Source organism: Galleria mellonella, unplaced genomic scaffold, assembly GCF_026898425.1.
Source record: "Galleria mellonella isolate WM207_F2 unplaced genomic scaffold, CSIRO_AGI_GalMel_v1 utg1899, whole genome shotgun sequence".
NCBI lineage: Eukaryota > Metazoa > Arthropoda > Insecta > Lepidoptera > Pyralidae > Galleria > Galleria mellonella.
This window is the reverse complement of record NW_026442027.1, coordinates 279250-299515: the sequence shown is the minus strand read 5'-3', so window position 1 is coordinate 299515 and position 20266 is coordinate 279250. Positions and strand designations below refer to the sequence as shown.

General features: G+C 45.7%; 2 protein-coding genes across 3 annotated transcripts; one reads left to right on the top strand and one right to left on the bottom strand.

The window, feature by feature from the left end:
* Positions 1–841: 841 nt before the first annotated feature.
* Positions 842–9420, bottom strand: LOC128200478 (nuclease SbcCD subunit C-like). 2 transcript variants are annotated; one of them, XM_052894021.1, is made up of 13 exons: positions 8949–9420; positions 8673–8865; positions 6772–6973; positions 6532–6691; positions 4022–4192; positions 3744–3901; positions 3243–3663; positions 2811–3156; positions 2563–2698; positions 1995–2195; positions 1651–1783; positions 1267–1568; positions 842–1186 (listed from the first exon to the last, which is right to left on the bottom strand). In XM_052894021.1, exons 1-13 carry the CDS (start codon positions 9028–9030, stop codon positions 974–976), a joined length of 2718 nt encoding a protein of 905 aa, XP_052749981.1. In that variant the 5' UTR covers positions 9031–9420; the 3' UTR covers positions 842–973. The 2 variants fall into 2 exon arrangements, with proteins under 2 accessions (XP_052749981.1, XP_052749982.1); XM_052894022.1 differs by lacking the exon at positions 1651–1783 and having other exon boundaries at positions 8949–9419.
* A 316-nt stretch (positions 9421–9736) lies between these two features.
* LOC113509539 (uncharacterized) lies at positions 9737–19638 on the top strand. The gene is made up of 10 exons (XM_052894027.1): positions 9737–10051; positions 10858–10996; positions 11957–12124; positions 12424–12587; positions 12838–12922; positions 13408–13471; positions 15319–15457; positions 15808–15918; positions 16524–16660; positions 16757–19638. Exons 1-10 carry the CDS (start codon positions 9947–9949, stop codon positions 17442–17444), a joined length of 1800 nt encoding a protein of 599 aa, XP_052749987.1. The 5' UTR covers positions 9737–9946; the 3' UTR covers positions 17445–19638.
* Positions 19639–20266: the final 628 nt, after the last annotated feature.

Here is a 20266-nt window from a genome sequence, read left to right as displayed (position 1 = left end):
CTTTTATGGTAAGAAAAAGTAGAATTCACAAATACGTAATATTTACAAGTCATAGAGCAGATTCTTGTACATTTTTTTTAATACAACGTAGAATGGCAAACAAACTGATGGCTCACCTGATGGAAAGTGGTAACCGTCGCCTATAGACATGAGCAGTACCATGGACATAACATAGTATACTGTTTCGCCCATGATACCCCCATGCGTTGCCATTCCTGAGGACTCAGGTGTTATTCCTCTGTACCCAGTAAATTCACGCCATATCCCACCCTTCAAACCGAAACACAGCATTCGAATTAATTACAATTACGTATTGTAAAATTACTATTTTGGTATCTACCTAATGTATATTTTTCTTAAATATCTTCCACTTAATAGATATCTGTAATCGATTAGATACGAGCGGTCGCAACCGTTCCAAGCGAATGATGTTGATTCGAACTGCAACTAATTTATCGTTTGTTATTTGTTATGTGAAAATGGCAATACTTTTTATCTTCTACTCAAAATTGTTTTGAAATATACTTCGACATATGCCGAGAATACATGCTTCGAGAAACTGAATTCGAGGTTAGAGATTTTATAAGAGAAAAAGAATTCGAATATCAAGAGATTATTGTGAAGGAAAGTGTAATCAGTCCCGAGCGGCTAGAAAGTGCGAAATGTTAACATACAAGTACGGAGCACATTTTTCGGCTCCTATATTTTTATTTACTATTTTTTTTTTAAGTCAAATCGCATCTGGAGGGTTAATGAGGGTAGGTCCGACGAAAACTAGGCCGTCGCCAGCTCGGAGCCACCTCCGCGTCGGCTCCAGAGTATCGGAATCGTAAGTGACAAATAAAATGAAAAACTTTAGTAAGAAATTACACATTTATTATATACTAATTATTGTATATTGGTTTTCTCAGTCGGTCGACGATCACTTCTATCTTAGATGTATACGTCTGCACATACAATTTAACGCCATTCTTCATATGTCCTCGCGGTCAAGGGTCCGGTCGGTGTCCGTGGCGGCGGCGGTGGTGGCGGCGGCGGTGGCGGCGGCGGTGGCGGCGGCAGCGGCGGCGGGCAGCGGCTCGAGCTCGTCGCGCAGCGCGTGCAGGCGCAGCTGGCGCTCGAGCAGCAGGTCGGCCAGCGCCGCCGCCTCCGCGCCGCACCACTGCGCGCCGCGCACGTACAGCCACTGCGGACAGCGGCGCGGTTAGCGGCGGGCCACGAGGGCGGCGGCGGGCGGCGGGCGGCGGGCGGCGGGCGGGGCCTCACCTTGGCGTGCGGCGCGGCGTCGAGCGCGGCGTACAGGGCGCGCGCGGGCGCCGGCCGCTCGGCGCGCGCCTCGGCCTCGAGCCACAGCGCCAGCAGCGGCGCGCCGCCGGCGGCCGCGCGGGCGTGGCGGCGCGCTGCCCGCGCCACGCGGCGCGCGTCCCGCGGCGGCCAGCGCGCGGGCGGCGCGCGCAGCAGCGGCGGCAGCAGCGCGGCCAGCGCGGCGCAGTGCGCGGCGCGGCGCGCGCCCGCCGGCCGCGCCTCGGCGCCCGCGTCGCGCGCCCACAGCGGCGCGCCCTCGCCCACTGCAACAGAGGCGCGGTGAGCAGATGTGTGGGTGGCGACACGGGGCGACACGGGGCGACACGCGGCGCGGGCGGTACTCACGCAGCGCGAGCAGCGCCGAGTGCGGGTGGCGCGGCGCGAGCGCGCGCGCCGTGCGGGCGGCGCGCTGGTGCGCGGCGGCGGCGCGCGCCAGCGCACACGCGCTCTGCTCGTAGTAGCGCTCGGCCGCCGCGGCCTGCGCACGCGCACCGTCTCGGCAAATTATTTATACAGGAAAACTAGGATTACACTAATATCGATTAAAATAGATTACGAGCCCCCAATGGATTCTTACGTATACTAAATATAGATGCTCGACTAAAATATGCATAAATATGCAGTATACGCGTTAGCCATGTATTTAGTAAAACAAAAAGTATGTAAACAATTTTAAAAGGATTCCTCACGGCCAAGTCGCGGACGGAGAGCGCGAGCAAGCGGTCGCAGAGCTCGCGGCGGCGCGCCGGCGGCGCGAGCAGCGCGCGCGCGCCGGCCCACTCGGCGGCGCCGGGCAGCAGCGCCGCGCACGCGTCCTCCTCCGCCGCCTCCTCGCCGGCGCGCGCGGCCTCCGCCAGCGTCCGCTCCACCTCGTCGCACCGCCTCTCGCACTGAAACACCACGGCTGATCATCCAGCGCGAGAATCCTCGAATAGTTTCATCCCAATCGTCTAGACGAGTGGCGCTCTTCCACCGTGCGTTTTTCAAGGCACTTTTTACCACGCACGACCATTCTTTGGAATCAACTTCCAGCAGCAGTATTTCCAAACCGATACGACAACATAACCTTCAATAAAAGACTATATTCCTTTTCAAAAGGCCGGCAGCACACCTACAATGCCGCTGATGTTGTGGGTGATCATGGGCGGCGATAGTCACTTACCATCAGGTGAGCCACATGCAAAAAAAAACTAGAAACGGGAGTAGGACGAGATACGACCAGCGACCGCGACGCGGCAATAGAGGAGCCGCACTCACCTCGTTGAGCGCGTCGGCGAGCAAGCGCGGCGGCGGCGCGCCGCTGAGCTCATCGTCGGACGGCGCAGCACGACCGAGTACCGCGCACGCCACCGCCCACTGGCCCTCGACCGCGGCGCCTAGCTCCGACACGACCCTGCACACGCAGAGGCATCGCTGTACCGACCGGGTAACTCTGGCTCGAGAACCGACAAGAGCGTCCGTAACCGTCAGATCAAGTGACCGGCCGCGATGAAGGAGCCGCCAACCTGGCCACAAGGAGGCGCTGCGCCACCGGGCACGCGGCGTCTCGCAGCGCCGCGCGCAGCGCGTGTAGAGCGGCGGCGCGGCCGGCGCGCGGCCCGGCCGCCGCCGCCTCCAGCCGCGCGAATAGCGCGAAAGGCAGCGCCGCGCCGCCCGCGTGCTGGCGCAGCGCCGCGCGAGCCACGCCGCGCAGCCGCCGCAGCTCCGCGCGCCCGCGCTCGTCGGCCGGCTCGGCCAGCAGCGCGAGCGCGTGCAGCCAGCGCAGCCGCCAGCACAGCAGCGCGAGCCGGTGCGAGCCGCCCGTCCAGTCGCCCGCCGCCTCCCAGAGACCTTCGACCCAGCTCAGGAACCCTGACAACACGGACACTCGTACGTTTTCGCTCGTCGAGCTTCGGGAAGCGGTAACGATAAGCATAACTAAATCGGGCAATCCATACCGGTGTCGTCGGAGAAGTAGTGTGGCGGGTCGACGAGCGCTGCGAGCGCGGTGGCGGCGCTGGCCGGCGACGGCGCGCGCGCCGGGTGCGCGGCGGGCAGGCGGCGCGCCGCGCGCACGAGCGGCAGCAGCGCCTCGCCGCCGGTGGGCACGGCGCCGCCGACGGCGCGCAGCACGTAGCCGGCGGCGGGCAGCGGCGGCACCTTGGCCAGGCGCAGCGCTTGCACGAGCAGCAGGAAGCGGGCGCGCGCGTCGGCCACGGGCCGCAGCAGCTCGGCCACGTCGGCGGCGAGCGGCGCGCGCTGCGGGTCGGCGGCGAGCTCGGCGTCGTCGGCGGCGGCGGCGGGCCGCCAGTGCGCGGCGGCGCGCGCACGCTCCACGCGCGCCCACACCGTGCTCAGCGGCAGCCCGCTCGCGATCAGCTGCAACCGGAACGACTGCCGTGAGGTGAAGTCCCGCCGCGAGAGTGCAGCGCGGCGCGGCGCCGCGTCCGACCACGCACCTCGTCCTCGTGCTGGCGCAGGCGGCGCTCGACCGCGGCCGCGCGCGGCGGGTTCGGCCGCGGCGGGAACGCCTCCGACGGCGGGAAGCTCATCGCGAGGACGAGCTCGAGCAGCAGCACGAGCCGCTCCCAGAGCCCCGCGGCCTGCAGGAACTCGCCTGAATCACACGAACGACACATTAACGAGCGGGACCCCATATCTTTTATTATCGAGCGACGCGCGGTCTCCGACTCGGAGATTTTCGGAAGCCGCGAGCTAGAAGGCGCAGCGGCCTCACCGTAGACAAATAGGAGACGCGGGTAGGCGAGCGCGCAGCCGCCGCCGCGCGCCGAGTGCGCCAGCGCGGCGCCGACGGCGGCGGCCGGCGCGGCCGCGTCGCCGCCCGGCGCCGCCGCCAGCGCCCGCACCAGCCGCTCCCACAGTTCTAGCTGCACGCGACTCGACTTCTCTGCGATACAAATTTCACGCAGTGAACCCTCAAGATGAGAATGGAAGCGAGCAAACTTCTGACTCGAGTACTAACTAGACACTCGATACTTGAGCAATATACTGAACTCTTAAAGACAGTATTTGAATAGAATTACTATTAATATAATGTATCTGTTAGTGAACGGTCTTATTATCCCGACCAGTTTGTAACGACACCTCAGACGTTGAGATTCCAAGGCAACTCACTTCCGGAAAGCATGCAGAGAGCAGTGCTCTTGGATATTGCCTGCCTGCCTGACCTCAACCGTCTTTGGGAAATAGAAAGGCGGCCGGTCGTAAAACTAAAAGCCAAATTGGGATAAGGGTAGGGAGATCATGATGATATATAATAATAAATTAACGTTGAGTTAACAAAACAATAGGTAGACAGTTATCACTATGCATCATATAGACATTTACAGAAATGTAACCTTTTTGATAAAAAAGTCTTCGCTCGGCATTGTGCGGCAGTCGATAGGCTACAGCACTGATTTCCAGTACTGGCAGGATTTATGTACTTAAATACTACTTATATTTATCATTCGTATTTCTACTTCAGCATTTTATTAATATTCTCTTTATTTATTTATACTTTATTGTATACACTAATACTAAATCTTTGACTTCCAAATAAAAATAAATATTGAATAACATTAATATCTTCATAGAACTAAACATTAAAAATCAATAAATATTCATTTATTTATTTACAGGAAAACCAGGGCTATACTATACACTAGTATAGACCTGGTTTTACTAAATTTTAAATAGATATATGTATAAAAAAAAAAAAAAAAGATAAAAATTAATGGAAATACCTGACTAAAATATGGTAATACAATTGGTTAATATAACGTCATCATTTGTATATGTATTAAACATTTCCGAACGCAATATCCTTCTATGCTCCTTACCTATCCATATTCCCGACCAAATCTAGGATCACATTGGGGGTAGATGGACAAAATCAATCTGTAATCCAACTGTGCGTCGAGCTGATCAAGTTCCGCTAGGATTACAAATAAATCTCCGCCAGTTGCATATTATTCAATCAGCCGCGATCTTCGCGCAACATACAGTGACACTTGAGCGAATCGACAAAAGTGTTGGATAATTTGAAGATTAACAAGAATGCGTATAAAAGACCTACACGCGGGGACTACGTGAACCAGGTTTCTCCTTCACCCTTCTTTTTATCCAAAATTAATACATATTCAAACAGTCTATTAATAAAAAAAAAATGCATACTCAGTTGGTCTCTCGCTGATATTATATTTTCCGAAAATAAGTCGATATTAAAAGTTTTAGAGACAGTATTAAAAGTTGTTGCTAGCTTGCCAAAAGAACGAATTTTGTCAGTATCGTGATTACACTAGAGGGACAAATAGAGTTTTTAGATTTGATGGGTACATTTAATTTTAATTTACATAGTAGTTCAGGGCAATCGACCACACTAGAAGCTATCCTCATCAGATTTGCAATATCCGCGATTTTTCTGCATTTTTCGAGTGGGAGAAAGTGGTGTTTTTTTTACAGAATTCAAGATATTTTTAAGAATTATAAAGATTAGGTAAAATATAAGCCAAAAACCGAATGAACTTTTTCTAGATATTTTCAAGACGTGATATATAAATTTTATATCTCGTATTCCAAATCTGTGAAGCGTACTACGTCTACTTTACTTCTAACTAATGAACAGCATAGAATTTTAGGGTTTTGGCTTGCTAAAAGTATGTTGAACTGTGCATTAGGAATCTGAGTGTCTGTGAAGCTTTGGTTACAATATCGTAGATATGCTCGATATGCACGTCGAAAATTAACTGGAAAAGTAGTTGAATCTAATAAAGTGCTTGAATAGCCCTACAAGCATTGACGTCTTTACGAATACTTGTCAGGAGCTCGGCCTACAATATATACTTTCGGACACGTCTTTTCGCACAGTAAAAGCTCCGCTCGTATCGTGGGTGGAACACTGCTCATCTTGTACCTCCTTACATACGCCTCTGCATACAAGTATTCGAATGCTCGTCCGAGTCCCAGACTCAGTTATGATTCAATTGTTTTTTTAATGCATTATTAAAAAAACAATTGAATCATAACTGAGACTCATAGCGCAAAGCGTCGCATGGCGACAAATTTGGTTACTCGAGAACCAAGTATTATTTATTTAAATAAATTAATAAATATTATCAGCTACTGAAGCATTTTCTCCTTTTCTCGTCTACACTACTCAGTTGGCAAACGACAAACACTGTAGTAGTCAAAAGGTGCACAGGTCTGAGTTTGTTCGAAAGAAGGGTTTATCTAGGTGCAGCTTACCTGTGCGGATGTGGTCGCGCAGCGCGGCCAGGTAGCGGTCGGCGGGCAGGTGCGCGGCCGCCAGGCGCCAGCGCTCGAGCCGCAGCGCGCGCGCCGCCGGCCGGCGCGCCGCCGCCTCCTCGGCCGCCGCCAGCGCCGCCGCGCCGCCGCGCCAGCGCTCCTGCAACCACGCAGCACCGCGCGTTAGCGCACCTCCGCCGCCGCCCGGGGACCTCGCTCGCTTGCGCTAGTTTTTCCTACCTGAAAATCGATGAACCTCAACCATAGGTCCTCGTCGCAGGGGTTATCGGCGAGCATGCCCCGGAATGCGGCGACCCGTGCGGTGACCTCGGCGTCGTCGGCGGCGTCGGCGACAGCCGCGGTGCTATCGGCGTCGAAGTAGCGGCATGCGCGCCGCTTACGGGCGCGGCGCGCCTCTCGCTCGTCGCCGGCCACGCTGTACCTGAGTGTTTTATTAAGTCCTTACTTAGCGTTTTGTCGTACTGACCATTTCGATCTGAAATATCTCCTCTCTGGTTCAGAATTATAAATTCAAATTTCTAAATACATTTAGTTGGTACATTTGAGTTTTGAAAACAATCATACATTTGTTTTCAATATCGTACAATGGAAAACATGAAATATCGATATATTTACGAGTACGAGTTCTACCGTGGCATCAGTGCTGCAGACCTTTCAATAGAAGTTTCAACCTTTTCATTCTGGAAAATTCTAACTTGGACGTGGACCCCGTGGACGGCCGGTGACAAAAGTAGAAAATGAAAAATTAAAGGCTATTATGGAAGGATCCATCACAAAACACTTCAGAGATAGGTTTGCAGGTTTCGGGGTGATAAAACTATATTTATTCACTTGAAGCACATCAGGAAAGTAAAAAAACTTGAACGATGAGGTACCCCTCATGAATTGAGTGTTACTTTGCTCAACTGACACAATAATGAAGGGATTTTAAATCGAATCATTACTTGTGATGAAAAGTGGACACTGAATAATCGCAAGCGCTCGTCGCAATAGCTGAACTCTGGAGACCCAGCCAAATCTTGCCCTAACAACTTCTTACAAAGAAAAAAATTCAACTCCGATGCGGCAGTTCAAACCGCCTTCAAAGAGCTTATCGATTCTCGCCTCCATGGTGTTTTTTAGTAAAGGGATCAATGAGCTACCTTTGAGATGGTAAAAATGCATAGATAACAACTGTGCATACTTTAATTAAATATATTTTACAAAAAAAAATTACATTATATTCCTCCCATACAAAACGCCAATTTCATATGTAAGGACAATTACCACACTGACCTAGTAGCTGTTGAGGTGCATCCGAGGAAAAATTACCTTTTTTAGGAGTGTGGATATACCTGAATATACTGAATATTTAAATGTTTGGACATATTCACCTGTGAAGGAACTTTTTTGAATTCCAAAAAGCTTTCATCCCTTTATGCAAATGTATACATATATGATAACCTATTTTTATTTAAATACGAGTATTTACCATATTGGTAATATCAAAATTAAATATTCTTATATTGGTAAAGTTAAAATTCAACAGAATCAGTAAAATTCTTAAAAAAAAATTGTCATAGAGGTGTACAAGGATTAGTATGACTAAACTGGTATTTATTTTTACTTTATAGTGTAAATTATCATTTATTTATTTCTTTTGCCTTGATGCTTGACAAAATAAAGTATATATGGAAAAAATACAAATGTGTGAATGACTTTTTTTATTCTAATTTTTGTTTAATTTTCAGAGCTCCTGGGTGACATTATGTCAGGTGATGTTAGATTTATTATATCAGTTAATCAGGGACACTTTTATCCGTAGACATGTCTGATGAACAAACTGTAGTATGTCTAGATATGCATAATACAGATGTAGACTCCTTATTTTTTCAATCATTAAATTCTCAGTTACTCTGTCATGTTAACCTCTCCATTGTGGTCCCCCTGAAAAGCATAAAGGTATAGTCATGTTTGTCGTGATGAGCCAACTGACCTGCTTTCATCATCACCCATCATCCCTCATATCATATAAAAACCAAAACACAAGTCAGTGGGAACCTTAGACATAGGCATACAAGCACAACTGTTTGTTCTTCATATTAATATTTATTTAAGCAACATATTTATAGTTAACTCACTGGGGTCTCCCAGGGTAATACAGTGTGGATACTCGTAAATTGCCACGGTCTATTTTGGTATCTAAATAGAAATCCTGACATAGTGGACTATGAGGCGCTGTCTGTGAAGGCTCCTCTTGAGCCTTGCTGTTGTCCTCATCGTCGCTTGCGAGCAGGAATTTTTCTCTCGAGTCAGTCGCGTCTTGCTGCCAATCTAGTAATGGTATATAATTTTAAAATATACGTGTAGTTAGTATAAGTAACATAATTATAAAAAAAAATCTGAATTAGTCACACCTTGATCTTCCAAATCAAATTTTCCAGCTAAATCTCTAGAATCATCAGCATCTTTACTCGCATAAGCAGGGAATAGAGACATGATTCTTATAGGTGTCTACTAGGTATGTATTAATTTCTTTAAATTATTATGAATTAATTTAATTCATTATTAATTTATTCGCCACTGGTGACCGCAAATCACAAGATATTAATTATATGAAGATGTTTTATAAATTTGTTTTGGTACGAGTTCTAGAATTTTTTTTTTACTTATTGTTTTCCTCGGTCACAGATTAGATTCAATAAATACCAAAGATTTAGGATAAGTTACTAAGTACCAACGAGTATATTAGCAACTTAATACTTAGTTATTAACAAACTGATAATGCAATCACAAAAACGAGCGAAAATGTGATTATACCCAAGAACAAGGAATTACAAAATCTTTGCCTTTAATCCCTCTTGCTTAGTCTGCTTTATTTTATATCTGTGACCAAAGCGATGTCTGATTTCTTTTTTTGGCGCAGACTATATTAAATTTCACTTATGACATGTAAAATATTTAATTCCATCAGTCAGCTGTATGTCATTGTCATTGGTTTAAAAAAATTTAATATGTCAATTTTCAACATTCGGTTTGATTCCAGACAAATTATCTTTTTGAAGACTAGGCAGCATGGTCTCCGACCTTAGCCTGTTCCAAACGGAACAAACGTACAAAAAAAAAAAAAAAAACATTTGGTTTGTTTACACACTGTAAATATCATAAAATTCCAGACAAATTATCTTTTTGAAGACTTTTTGTTTACACACTGTAAATATCTTCTGCTATTGTGTTAACTGATGCGCAAATAATGTGACATTTGTTTTCAATTTACAATATTTCATTCCTATTCATTCTTCGCGAGTTGATATCGTTTCACTCGGTTTCATGTGGATTATTGTGGTTAAGCAATTGTATTGAGTTGACGTAACATTCAAACAATTCTTGTAAATAGTGATAACTTTATCAGTTAATGATGAAAATAAACTTTGTAAATATTAAGTGGTTATCACGTGTTGCCGGGATCGAGAGTGATGCAACTAAAGATATACTGACACTGAGCAGATTGTTTAGACATGTGTGTATACACTTCTAATAATATTATTTAATAATAATTTACTTATAATGTAATATATAAAATTCTCATGTAGCGGTGTTTGTTACCAAACTCCTCGGAAACGGCTTACCGATTTTTATGAAATTTTGTGTGCATATTTGGCAGGTCTGAAAATCGACTAACACCTATTTTTCATACCCTTTAATGATAAGGGAGACCCTCCCCAAAAATTAATTTTTTTATTTATTTGACAATTTTTTTCATTTTTATTTTATTGTGATTCTGCATTGAAAAATACATACTTACAACTTCAAATTTTTACGATCAACACCTGTTTTTAATTGCAATTTTTATATTTCGCAATAGGCTTGCAAGATAGCAATCAAATATAATAATCACCAAGTTTATCACAAAGTGGGCTCATTGCTGCCAAGCGAATCTCATAAATTTTTACAAATTTTCTTTATAGAACTCTGAACCCGCACTTGTCGATCGCAGGCCTTAAATAAAGTATATTTTAATTGTCTACAATGCTTCATTCCTCTTTTAATTGTAATAACATCCCCACACACTTATAGTGTTAGCTATTTTTTATTGAACTAAAAAAATATTTTCTGGAAATAATGTATATGGTAAAACAATGTTTGGTGATCAGCTAGTAAAAATTACTATCCATGATTTTTATTTACGTATAGCTAATCTATGCTCCAAGTAAGTAAAGCTAATAATGGGAATGCTAGACCCCATTACTAACAATCCCCCCCCCCCCCCCTCAGCAGAGGAGCTTCTGTAAAAATGTAGATAGATGTGTGGCTTGGTATTTTTAGGTTGCAACGGATGCAGCACCTGTGGCTTCCCAGGTGACAGGCAAAAATACTGATGTGAGCAGTAGGCCACTAGTGGACCTGATAGGACGTCGCCACAACTACCTGCGTATATCACTTACAGAACGATGTAATTTACGGTGTAAGTACCTACCCATACACACACACACACACACACACACACACAGTACTGTGTGTTATTTATCAAAGATAGTTCAGGTGGTGCTTTTGTAATGTGGTGGTGGTAATTAATTGGTTAAACCTATTATTATATTAGCAATTTATAATGTATGTATGTTTTTTTGATTAGAATCTTTAGAAAACTAAGGTTGGCAATGCGCATGTGACACGGCTAATGTTGCAAGCGTCCATAGGCTGCAGTAACTGTTTACCATCAGACGGGCTGTATGATTGTTTGCCACATTCGTAGTATAAAAAAAAATTATTTGCTGTAAAATTTATGTATAAACAAAAGGATGCAGGCGAAGAAGACTTATATTTTTAACAAGAAGGAATAATTTCCTTATTACTACCAATTTTTAGCCCCTACCCACGGAACTAGGGGTATGTAGAGTTTTTTTAATGGAAATGATAAAATTTGGTTTTCTTTAAAAAAATTTTTACTATTGGGCAAACAAGCTTATTTGAAATAGTTGGCAATTTTTTTTTATTGCTTAGGGGTGTTTATTGGTGGGTGGCCCCTGGTTCATAAAAGAATTAGTAACAATATGTTTAATGAAAAGCTTGCTGTATAGGCTGTTTACCCATTCCGCTAGCAGAAAAACTGAACAAGGTGCTATCGGCATACACTTTTGGGGCACCAGTGAAGGTTGAAAGGTGAGGATAACAACAGGTCGGTTGGCCCATCTCGGTGAATTCCACTAGAATAAACCACGGTGATTTCCAGAAGGAACCAGGTGCAGGTCGAGCTGATAGGGCATATTGCTAGTAATAGGGCTGCTAGACTCCATTATTAACACTCCCTTCCCCCCTATAGTCTCGATTAGTTGTATGTATAATGTGGGTGCCGGAGCCGCAAGTGTCGTCTCGGTGTGCGGGAGGGAGACGCAGGCGGAGTGAGTAGTCGCGGGCGTGTGCGCAGGCCAGTACTGCATGCCGGCGGAGGGCGTGGCGCTGTCGCCGCGGGCGGCGCTGCTGTCCACGGCCGAGGTGCTGCGGCTGGCGCGCGTGTTCGCGTCGCTGGGCGTGGACAAGGTGCGCCTCACCGGCGGCGAGCCCACGCTGCGAGCCGACCTCGCCGACATCGTCCGTGAGTACCTCTCGCTCCTTTTGGCTCGTTGCTCTCTCTGTGAGGTCGTTGCGTACAGAATTCAAAGGCGGACGGGTCGCTCCGACACTTCCTGCGAGACTCCCACCGAGGTTATCGATGCTAAGATTTTTAGTGATCCATTAAGTCTGGACACCGGACGTTGTACGTTACATAAGCGATATCGAGAAAACCCAGAGATCAGTATTCCTATAATATTCAAATTAAAAGGCCGCCGAGGAGTATTGAAAAGTCGTAGTGGTAGTGGTGTGCACGTAAGCGAGGGATTGCGGTGTTCGCAGGGGGTCTGAACGAGATAGAAGGCATCCGCAGCGTGTCGATGACGACGAACGGGCTGGTGCTGACGCGGCGGCTGCCGGCGCTGCAGCGCGCGGGGCTGGCGGCCGTCAACGTGTCGCTCGACTCGCTGCGGCCCGACCGCTACGAGCGCATGGCGCGCCGCCCGGTCAGGCACTGTACTACACGCGCGTAACATCTATTTACATCATTTATATTTGCAACGACTCATGGTACATGTAGATTTGAAAGTACTATACTACTTGTGAACATAAAATTGTCGTTTTTACTTTTATGTTCTCGATTGTTAGATCATTCGTTGTTGCGAGTCAGTAGTCAGTAGACATCGAAGCTCGCCATCGGAATCGCCCCACCAGGGTATCCTACCATCGGTTTATAATCCTCCTTTCGTATGACAGGGTCTGTCTCGCGTGCTAGCTGGCGTGGACCTCGCACTGCAACTCGGCTACCGACCTGTGAAAATTAACACTGTGCTCATGAGGGGTAGGTTTTGTTATATACAGTTGTCACTTAATATTCACAAATACCTAGCCATTTGTTTGTAAATCATACTATTTTAAATAAAAAACATGTTGAAAACTTATCTGTAATTATTTAACTGTGTAATCTTAATTTTTATGTTGTTTTGTCATATTAACATATATAATTTATATTTTTTTCTTAAAAAGAGACTGTATCTAATGAATTATTTAAGTGAAAAGTTTGTGCAGTGTATGTGTAAAGAAATAAATAATTTATCTACTATCTATCTATTTTTGCAAATCTGGAAACGAAATGTTGACCAGCCGTTTTGATTTTCTGTTATTTACAATATGTATTACCGCCCCGTATCGTAAACTAGTCGAGGCAGGCAGCTAGCTACTGAGCCAGGCTGATACAATCAAAACGATACAATATTCATAATGTAATACTTAGTTCAGGGAACTGTAAAGTGAAGAATCCCCATTATTTGTATTTATTTGTTTCAGGTTTCAACGATGACGAAATTTTGGATTTTGTTGAATACACACGCGACAGAGAAATAGAAGTAAGGTGAGCGTTGTTATATACGAGTACCTGTGTGACATAGTACATCACATAGTGTTTGACTGGACCTTTATGTGGTCACATCACACGACTAATATTAGTTTATATTATTATTATACTATTAATATAATAAATGCGAAAGTTTGTGACGACCGACGGAGGAATGTATTGATGGATGTTTGTCGTACTCTTTTACGAAAAACTACTGAACGGATTTGAATGTAATTTGATACACGGGCGGGCTGTACTCTGACTTGGCACGTAGAATACTTGATGTACTGGTGTACGCGGCCGGTGCACGCATACGGGATATAGCTAGTTAATATTTTCTTCTACCTCGTCTTCCTGTATCAATCATCATCACCATACCAGCCATTAACTGCCTGCTGCTGAACACAGGCCTCCCCCCCCCATAAGGGGGGGTTTTACCAATAGTTGCCACGCTTGGCAGGCAGGTTGGCAACCGATCAATCAATTAGTCAACAATCATAGTCTGTGACGAAGGCTTCCATCTTGCACGATCGCCATCCAAGCCGTACCAGCCTGAGGGACAGTCTTCTTCTCATATCATATTTTATTTTATTTTTATTTTTATTTCTGTGGTATATCAACAGATTACAAACAAAAGTTTTACCAATAGAATACAACAATAGCATTATAAGTTTGCAGTCCAATTATAGTTGTACTCAACATTCACAGAGATGAAACAGAATACGTTGATTTTTACTACAAAAAGAATTAATGATAAAAACTAGATACAAAACAAGAATCAAAAACAAAACTACCAAACTATGCTTATAAACTATTAGGTTATCAATGTATGTAAAGTGCTTCGATACAATGAACATTTCTGATAGAATATGTCAATATCCGATTTACAATCAATGTCATTGTACAATTTGCACATTCTGTATATTGGATTATTATATGACACATTATTGTTTGCGAACAGTGGTATAGAAAAGAGTTTAGTTGTACGAGAAGAGTGTTCAGTGGCTCTCAGGTTTATGTACTCCAATAAATTACCCTCCAATTCATTATTTACAATTTTATATAAATATGTCAGATCAATAATTTTACGACGCGCAACCAAATTCTTCATGTTAAAATGTTTGAGTCTATTCTCATAGCATGTCAATACACGTTTGTTGGCATATTTTTTTGTGATATGACGTAAAAAATTTTTTTGGATCGACTCAATTCTGTCCTCATGTACAGAATAAATTGGCGACCACACTGATGGACAGTACTCAAGCACACTGCGAACTAGCGTGACGAATATTGTTATTGTATTTCGTATTCGTAACGTAAAAATTTAAAAGTCCCTCAAATTATGTGCCTAAAACATCAGGAAGTGTCCCCGTGGAAAATTATTAATCTGTCCAGTTTGATGATACGAGTAATGCATCCAATTTTCTTGAGCCGTAACTAATAACATCAACGAATGTTCGGGCGGCTACTTATTAAATCAGTAGGTACGCGAGCTGCGAGGTCACCTTTCAATGCAATGCACGATAATTGTATCCGTTTATTTTCTACAGTTGTATCTGACTATTGTTTGCTGATATTTTGAATAATAATACTTTCGACATATACTTAGAAAAAAGAATACCTACTTAAATATTGATAAATGTATAGTTGAGTCGGATGTCGTTAGTAGAGACAAATACATCTGTTCAATCATCTAAATGCGCCGCTGATCCGGCCGAATTGTATGTTTGATTCTGGAATGTACGTACGTGTGCGGTGTCGGCTAGGTCGTAGGCTATTATACAATTCAAATGTCACGGTATGGCGGTGGAGTACTAAATTGAGTCAGGGAGTGACGTGGTATGTGGTATGTGCGCCGGCAGGTTCATCGAGTTCATGCCGTTCTCGGGCAACGGCTGGGACGACTCGCGGATGGTGCCGCAGCGGGAGGCGCTGCAGGCGGTGCGCGCGCGCCACGCCGCGCTGCAGCCGCAGCCGCCGCGCCTCCACGACACCGCCACCGTACGCGCACGCACACGCACACCGACACGCATGCACACACGCACACGCACGCACGTACACACACTCGCACGCGCACACAACACGAATTTAGATTTTTTTTATCTAAAATGATTATTTAGGTGGTACAGCAACTAGTAGTCCAGCTTGTTAAGGTGTGGGTGGACCAAGTTCTTTTTTATACATCTTAAGATGGAACAGAAGCTAACGGCTCACCTGATGGTAAATGGTAATCGTCGTCTTTAGTCATGAATATTATAATGGACACAACAGAATATACTGTATCGTACATGCTTTACTTTACATGCGTTGCCATTCCTGAGGATTAAGGTGTAATGCCCCTGTGCTGGCAGGTGTGGCGCGTGCCGGGCTACGCAGGCTCGGTGGGTTTTATCTCGTCCATGACGCAGAACTTCTGCAGCTCATGCAATCGCCTTCGCATCACCGCCGACGGCAACCTCAAGGTACCTCGAGTAGTCGACTTTTTTTGTCAAAATCGATGAGTAAGACCATCGATCGGCTTCTGCTATTTTTAAGTTTCGTATCTCAAAAGGAAAATCGAACTTTTATAACATCACTGTGTTGTCCATCTGTTAAGACCCTTTTTCTCAGGATCGCGTGGAGTCTTATAAAATGTTACGATCCGTTACAGGGGCGAGAGGAGGGTTCAAACAACGCGTTACGTAACATTGTCGATTCATTTAATAAAAAGCTAGGGAATTAAAATCGCCCAAGTTGGCAACCCTTTTTGTTTATGTTTTACGGGGAATCCTTCGATTGTATTGTACGTCATTTATATTTAGTTTTCGTTGTCAGTATTTGTTAGTGTTGTGAATATTTACTGTAAAGTCGATTTGTAAAGTACGGAAGTACAGATGAGAATTGTTACGGCATGTTACACGGAGGGAGGGATGGTCAAAAATTGTTTTACGTGGCACTCGAACGTCCTGGACAATTGTGTAGTTTTATTTTTATTTTAATGTGTATTGAAACCTCGCGGCGTGATTCCGACTGGTACTCGGTGTGGTTCTTGTGTTAACGTCGCGGTGGGTGTGGTGCGCGTGCGCAGGTGTGCCTGTTCGGCGCGGCGGAGGTGTCGCTGCGCGCGGCGCTGCGCGGCGAGGCGGGCGCGCCGGCCGACGACGCCGCGCTGCGCCGCCTCGTGCGCGCCGCGCTGCAGCGCAAGCGGCCGCGCCACGCCGGTACGTACCGCGCCGCCGCGTCGCCGGCCCGCCGCGTGCGCCGCGTGCGCCGCGTGCGCCGCGTGCGCCGCCGCTGTCACGCTGCCCGTTGTTTCTCTAGGTATGGACAATCTCGCGCGCATGGACAACCGCCCGATGATTCTCATAGGCGGCTAGCGGCCGCGGCCGCCCTCCTCGCCCGCCGTCGCGGCTCTGTGGGGACGTTCGCAGCGCGCGGCTACTGCACGCGCGCGGCCGACGGCGGCGGCGGCGCCTTCACGCACCTGGACGCGGACGGCCGCGCGCACATGGTGGACGTGGGCGGCAAGCCGGTGACGGCGCGCGCCGCCGCGGCCGAGTGCCGGCTGGTGGTGGGCGGCCGCCTGCTGCGGCTCCTACGCGACGCGCGCCTGCCCAAGGGCGACGCGCTGGCGGCCGCCGAGCTGGCCGGCGTGCTGGCCGCGAAGCGCACGGCCGAGCTGATCCCGCTGTGCCACCCGCTGCCGCTGGACGCGGTGCGCGTGCGCGTGTCGCTGCCGCGCGGCGGCGGCGGCGGCGGCGGCGGCGGCGGCGCGCTGGTGGTGCGCTGCGACGTGCGCGTGACGGCGCGCACCGGCGCCGAGATGGAGGCGCTGGTGGGCTGCGCGGTGGCGGCGCTCACGCTCTACGACATGTGCAAGGCGGTGGACCGCGGCATGCGCCTCACCGACCTGCGCGTCGTGCGCAAGACGGGCGGCGCGAGCGGCGACTGGGCCGAGCCGCCGGCCGGCGCGGACGGCGCGGCCGCGCCGAGCCGCGGGAGGCGGTGAGCGCGCGGCTGCGCGAGGCGGCGCGGCGCCGCGGACAGCTCGACGCCGGCGAGACATACGTTCCCACGAACTTGACGCACTTCTGACGGGGACGGCGCACCGGGCGAAAAAATAATCGCGTCGAGTCGACGCGACCCCGTAGTTTTCGTTAATAAGCAATGGTTTTGTGATTTAATATTTTCTTAAATGTGATGTAATACGTGTTTGTATGTTAAAAAAAAGTCCAGGTACAGCCGGCGACCTGTACACCTAGAGAACTCGCATCGTACAAAATAAATTTGATATTTTCGATTAGATTACGGAAGGGATTCCACGTTGAATTGGTTGTTAAGCAACCATTAGTATTCACATTTGGATCGTCAGAGATAATCCCGTGACGAGTTCGGTAGCAACTCCTAGGTGTTCTAGATACATTCCCTGTCTCGATAAGATACAATATATATTTTTATACCATCTCTTTATAAAAAAGAGAATAATTGTCTATGAAGTGATATTATTACATAATATCTTTATTTATAAGTAATATTGCGCAAGTGTTCGGTGCACTGTGCAGCGGCGCATGTGTTTGCTAACTGGTTAATGAGCTGTGCTGTTGACGAGCGGCGCTGTCTCGTACTGTTCAACATGTAACGAGGCTCGTTCAGGCGTGTCACGGCAGCGTTTGTATTCTGTACGACGAATATAATTACTTTGATCTTGTTCTGAGGAACTGGGGAAAGTAGTCTCGCTTCTATCACAGTTTCAGGGTTCCGGGTTGATATACGTTAACCGACTAATTGTAGGTAATATACATGCACAAATGTAGGAATGCATTAGTATCAAGTTGTAGAGGTAACATTTAAATCGGTTTCCATTATTTTGATATGTTTTCTTTGTTTCAGAAATAGTTTAGAATTTATTTATTATTTACAACATCTGAGAATTAAACCTATAAATATATAGGTAGGCACACGAAATGTTTTCAACGGATCAAATGTGTCCGGATAGTATAGCGTTGTGTGCGGGAAGCGCTAATGCTTCTGATAACACGAACAGGACGTTGCTACTACGTTAAATTAAAGAAACATTAATACATTAAATATACTTGAACACGATTTTAATACTGCTTAACATGCACGGTAACAATTTCACGTATACAGCCATCTATTTTTAGGTAGATTTTTTTTTCATTTATTCGCAACAATACTACATTGTGTTTGAATAACTAAAAACATGAAAGTGACAGGAGCCTATGAATATTTATGCACGAGGTTGTAACACAGTTGTGTGTGTATTACCTATGCGTGTATCAGGGGTACATCCCAGAATCAAGAACGAAGCATTTCGTGGGCAAAGACTTGTCTAGGAGTAATCTACTCTTTCTTAAGGGACTAGCCCCCCCCCCCCTCCGCCCCTTTAATAACGTACTTATAAATAAATGATTGACTTCTACGTATTTGTTCCAAAGATAGGTACTTATTGTTTGTCCTTCAGCATCTGTCACGCTTTACACTTGGCGTACGTACACTTTGCGGCGTTTTACGCCGTAATTAATGAGACACGAGCGCCGGTAATAAAATTTTGAAAAGAGAATGGTACGTACTGTGTGGTGTACCATTTATAATATTGTTTAATTATGAATAAATACCATAGTATTTTATATAATGCAACCGCATTTCATTAAAAATTTTTATACACTGGAAATAGCAAACAAACTGATAATTCACTGGATGGTGCCTCAGTGGTTACCGTCGCCTATAGACATGAACAGCAGCATTCGTATACTTCACGAGTTACGGCTGATGGAACGAGACAACATAATTAAGTATAGTTACAACAGTATAGTTTTATAATGATTATATACCTACGTACTTGGGTATTGTTGAAATTAACATTTTGTAAACTGGACCTTTAAAAAGTAAAAAAAAAATTATCTGCACTCCTTTTTGTGAAAGGGTTTTAATAGTAGGTAGATGCTTTTTACTGATCTGAAAATCTTCGAATGTCCAAGCACTCGGTAAAAAGCTTTTACTTACTTTGATCATTGCTTTTCTCGATCGTGTTGATTTAGAAAGTGGTATCTGTTTATGAATATTGGTAAGACTGTTTCTATTAAATAAATGAATAAGAAAGTTGGCCGATTTATACTGTGTTAATAATTTGGTAACTATATTTTTGGTGCTATGTTATTGAATAAATATTTTTACAAAGGGGACATTTTATTTGATTGTTTAATGTGTATAATTGTCGAGATACAGCGTTTACAAACGGACAGACAAAATCGCACTATAAGGATTCCTTTTGCATTTTTTCCTATGAAACCTTTAAAATAGCCAAATATCTGCCTAGTAAGTTATTGAGGTAGTTAAAACCCGATACTGTCTAGTTTTGTTAGACTCCGTCACCTTTAATATGAACCAAAGTTATAAGGAGGAAAGGTATTGTTAGTAAAGGGGTTCAAACAGTGCCACATTGCTGGTAACGCACTCTATCAGGTCGATCTCCATATGGTTCCGTCTATTACACGTTGTGGATAATTCTCGGTAAATGCGTGGTTGCTTTCAATCTCACCTTTCATCTAACTGGTGCCCCTCCATCGTATACAGATAGCAAAGGTGGGGTGAGGTTACCATTCTATTTTTATCCTCAAAAAGAATTATACCAAGGTAAGAGTATTCTCAATTAAAAAACAAATTTAAAGTCAATAATCATTAACAATCTGAAATAACACAATACTTGGAACACCTTATATTCAAGAAAATTCATGTGATTCAGTGGTTTCATATTCAACACTGTTAATTCTATTACTGTGATAATCCATCATACTAGTGAACTGGTTCTGA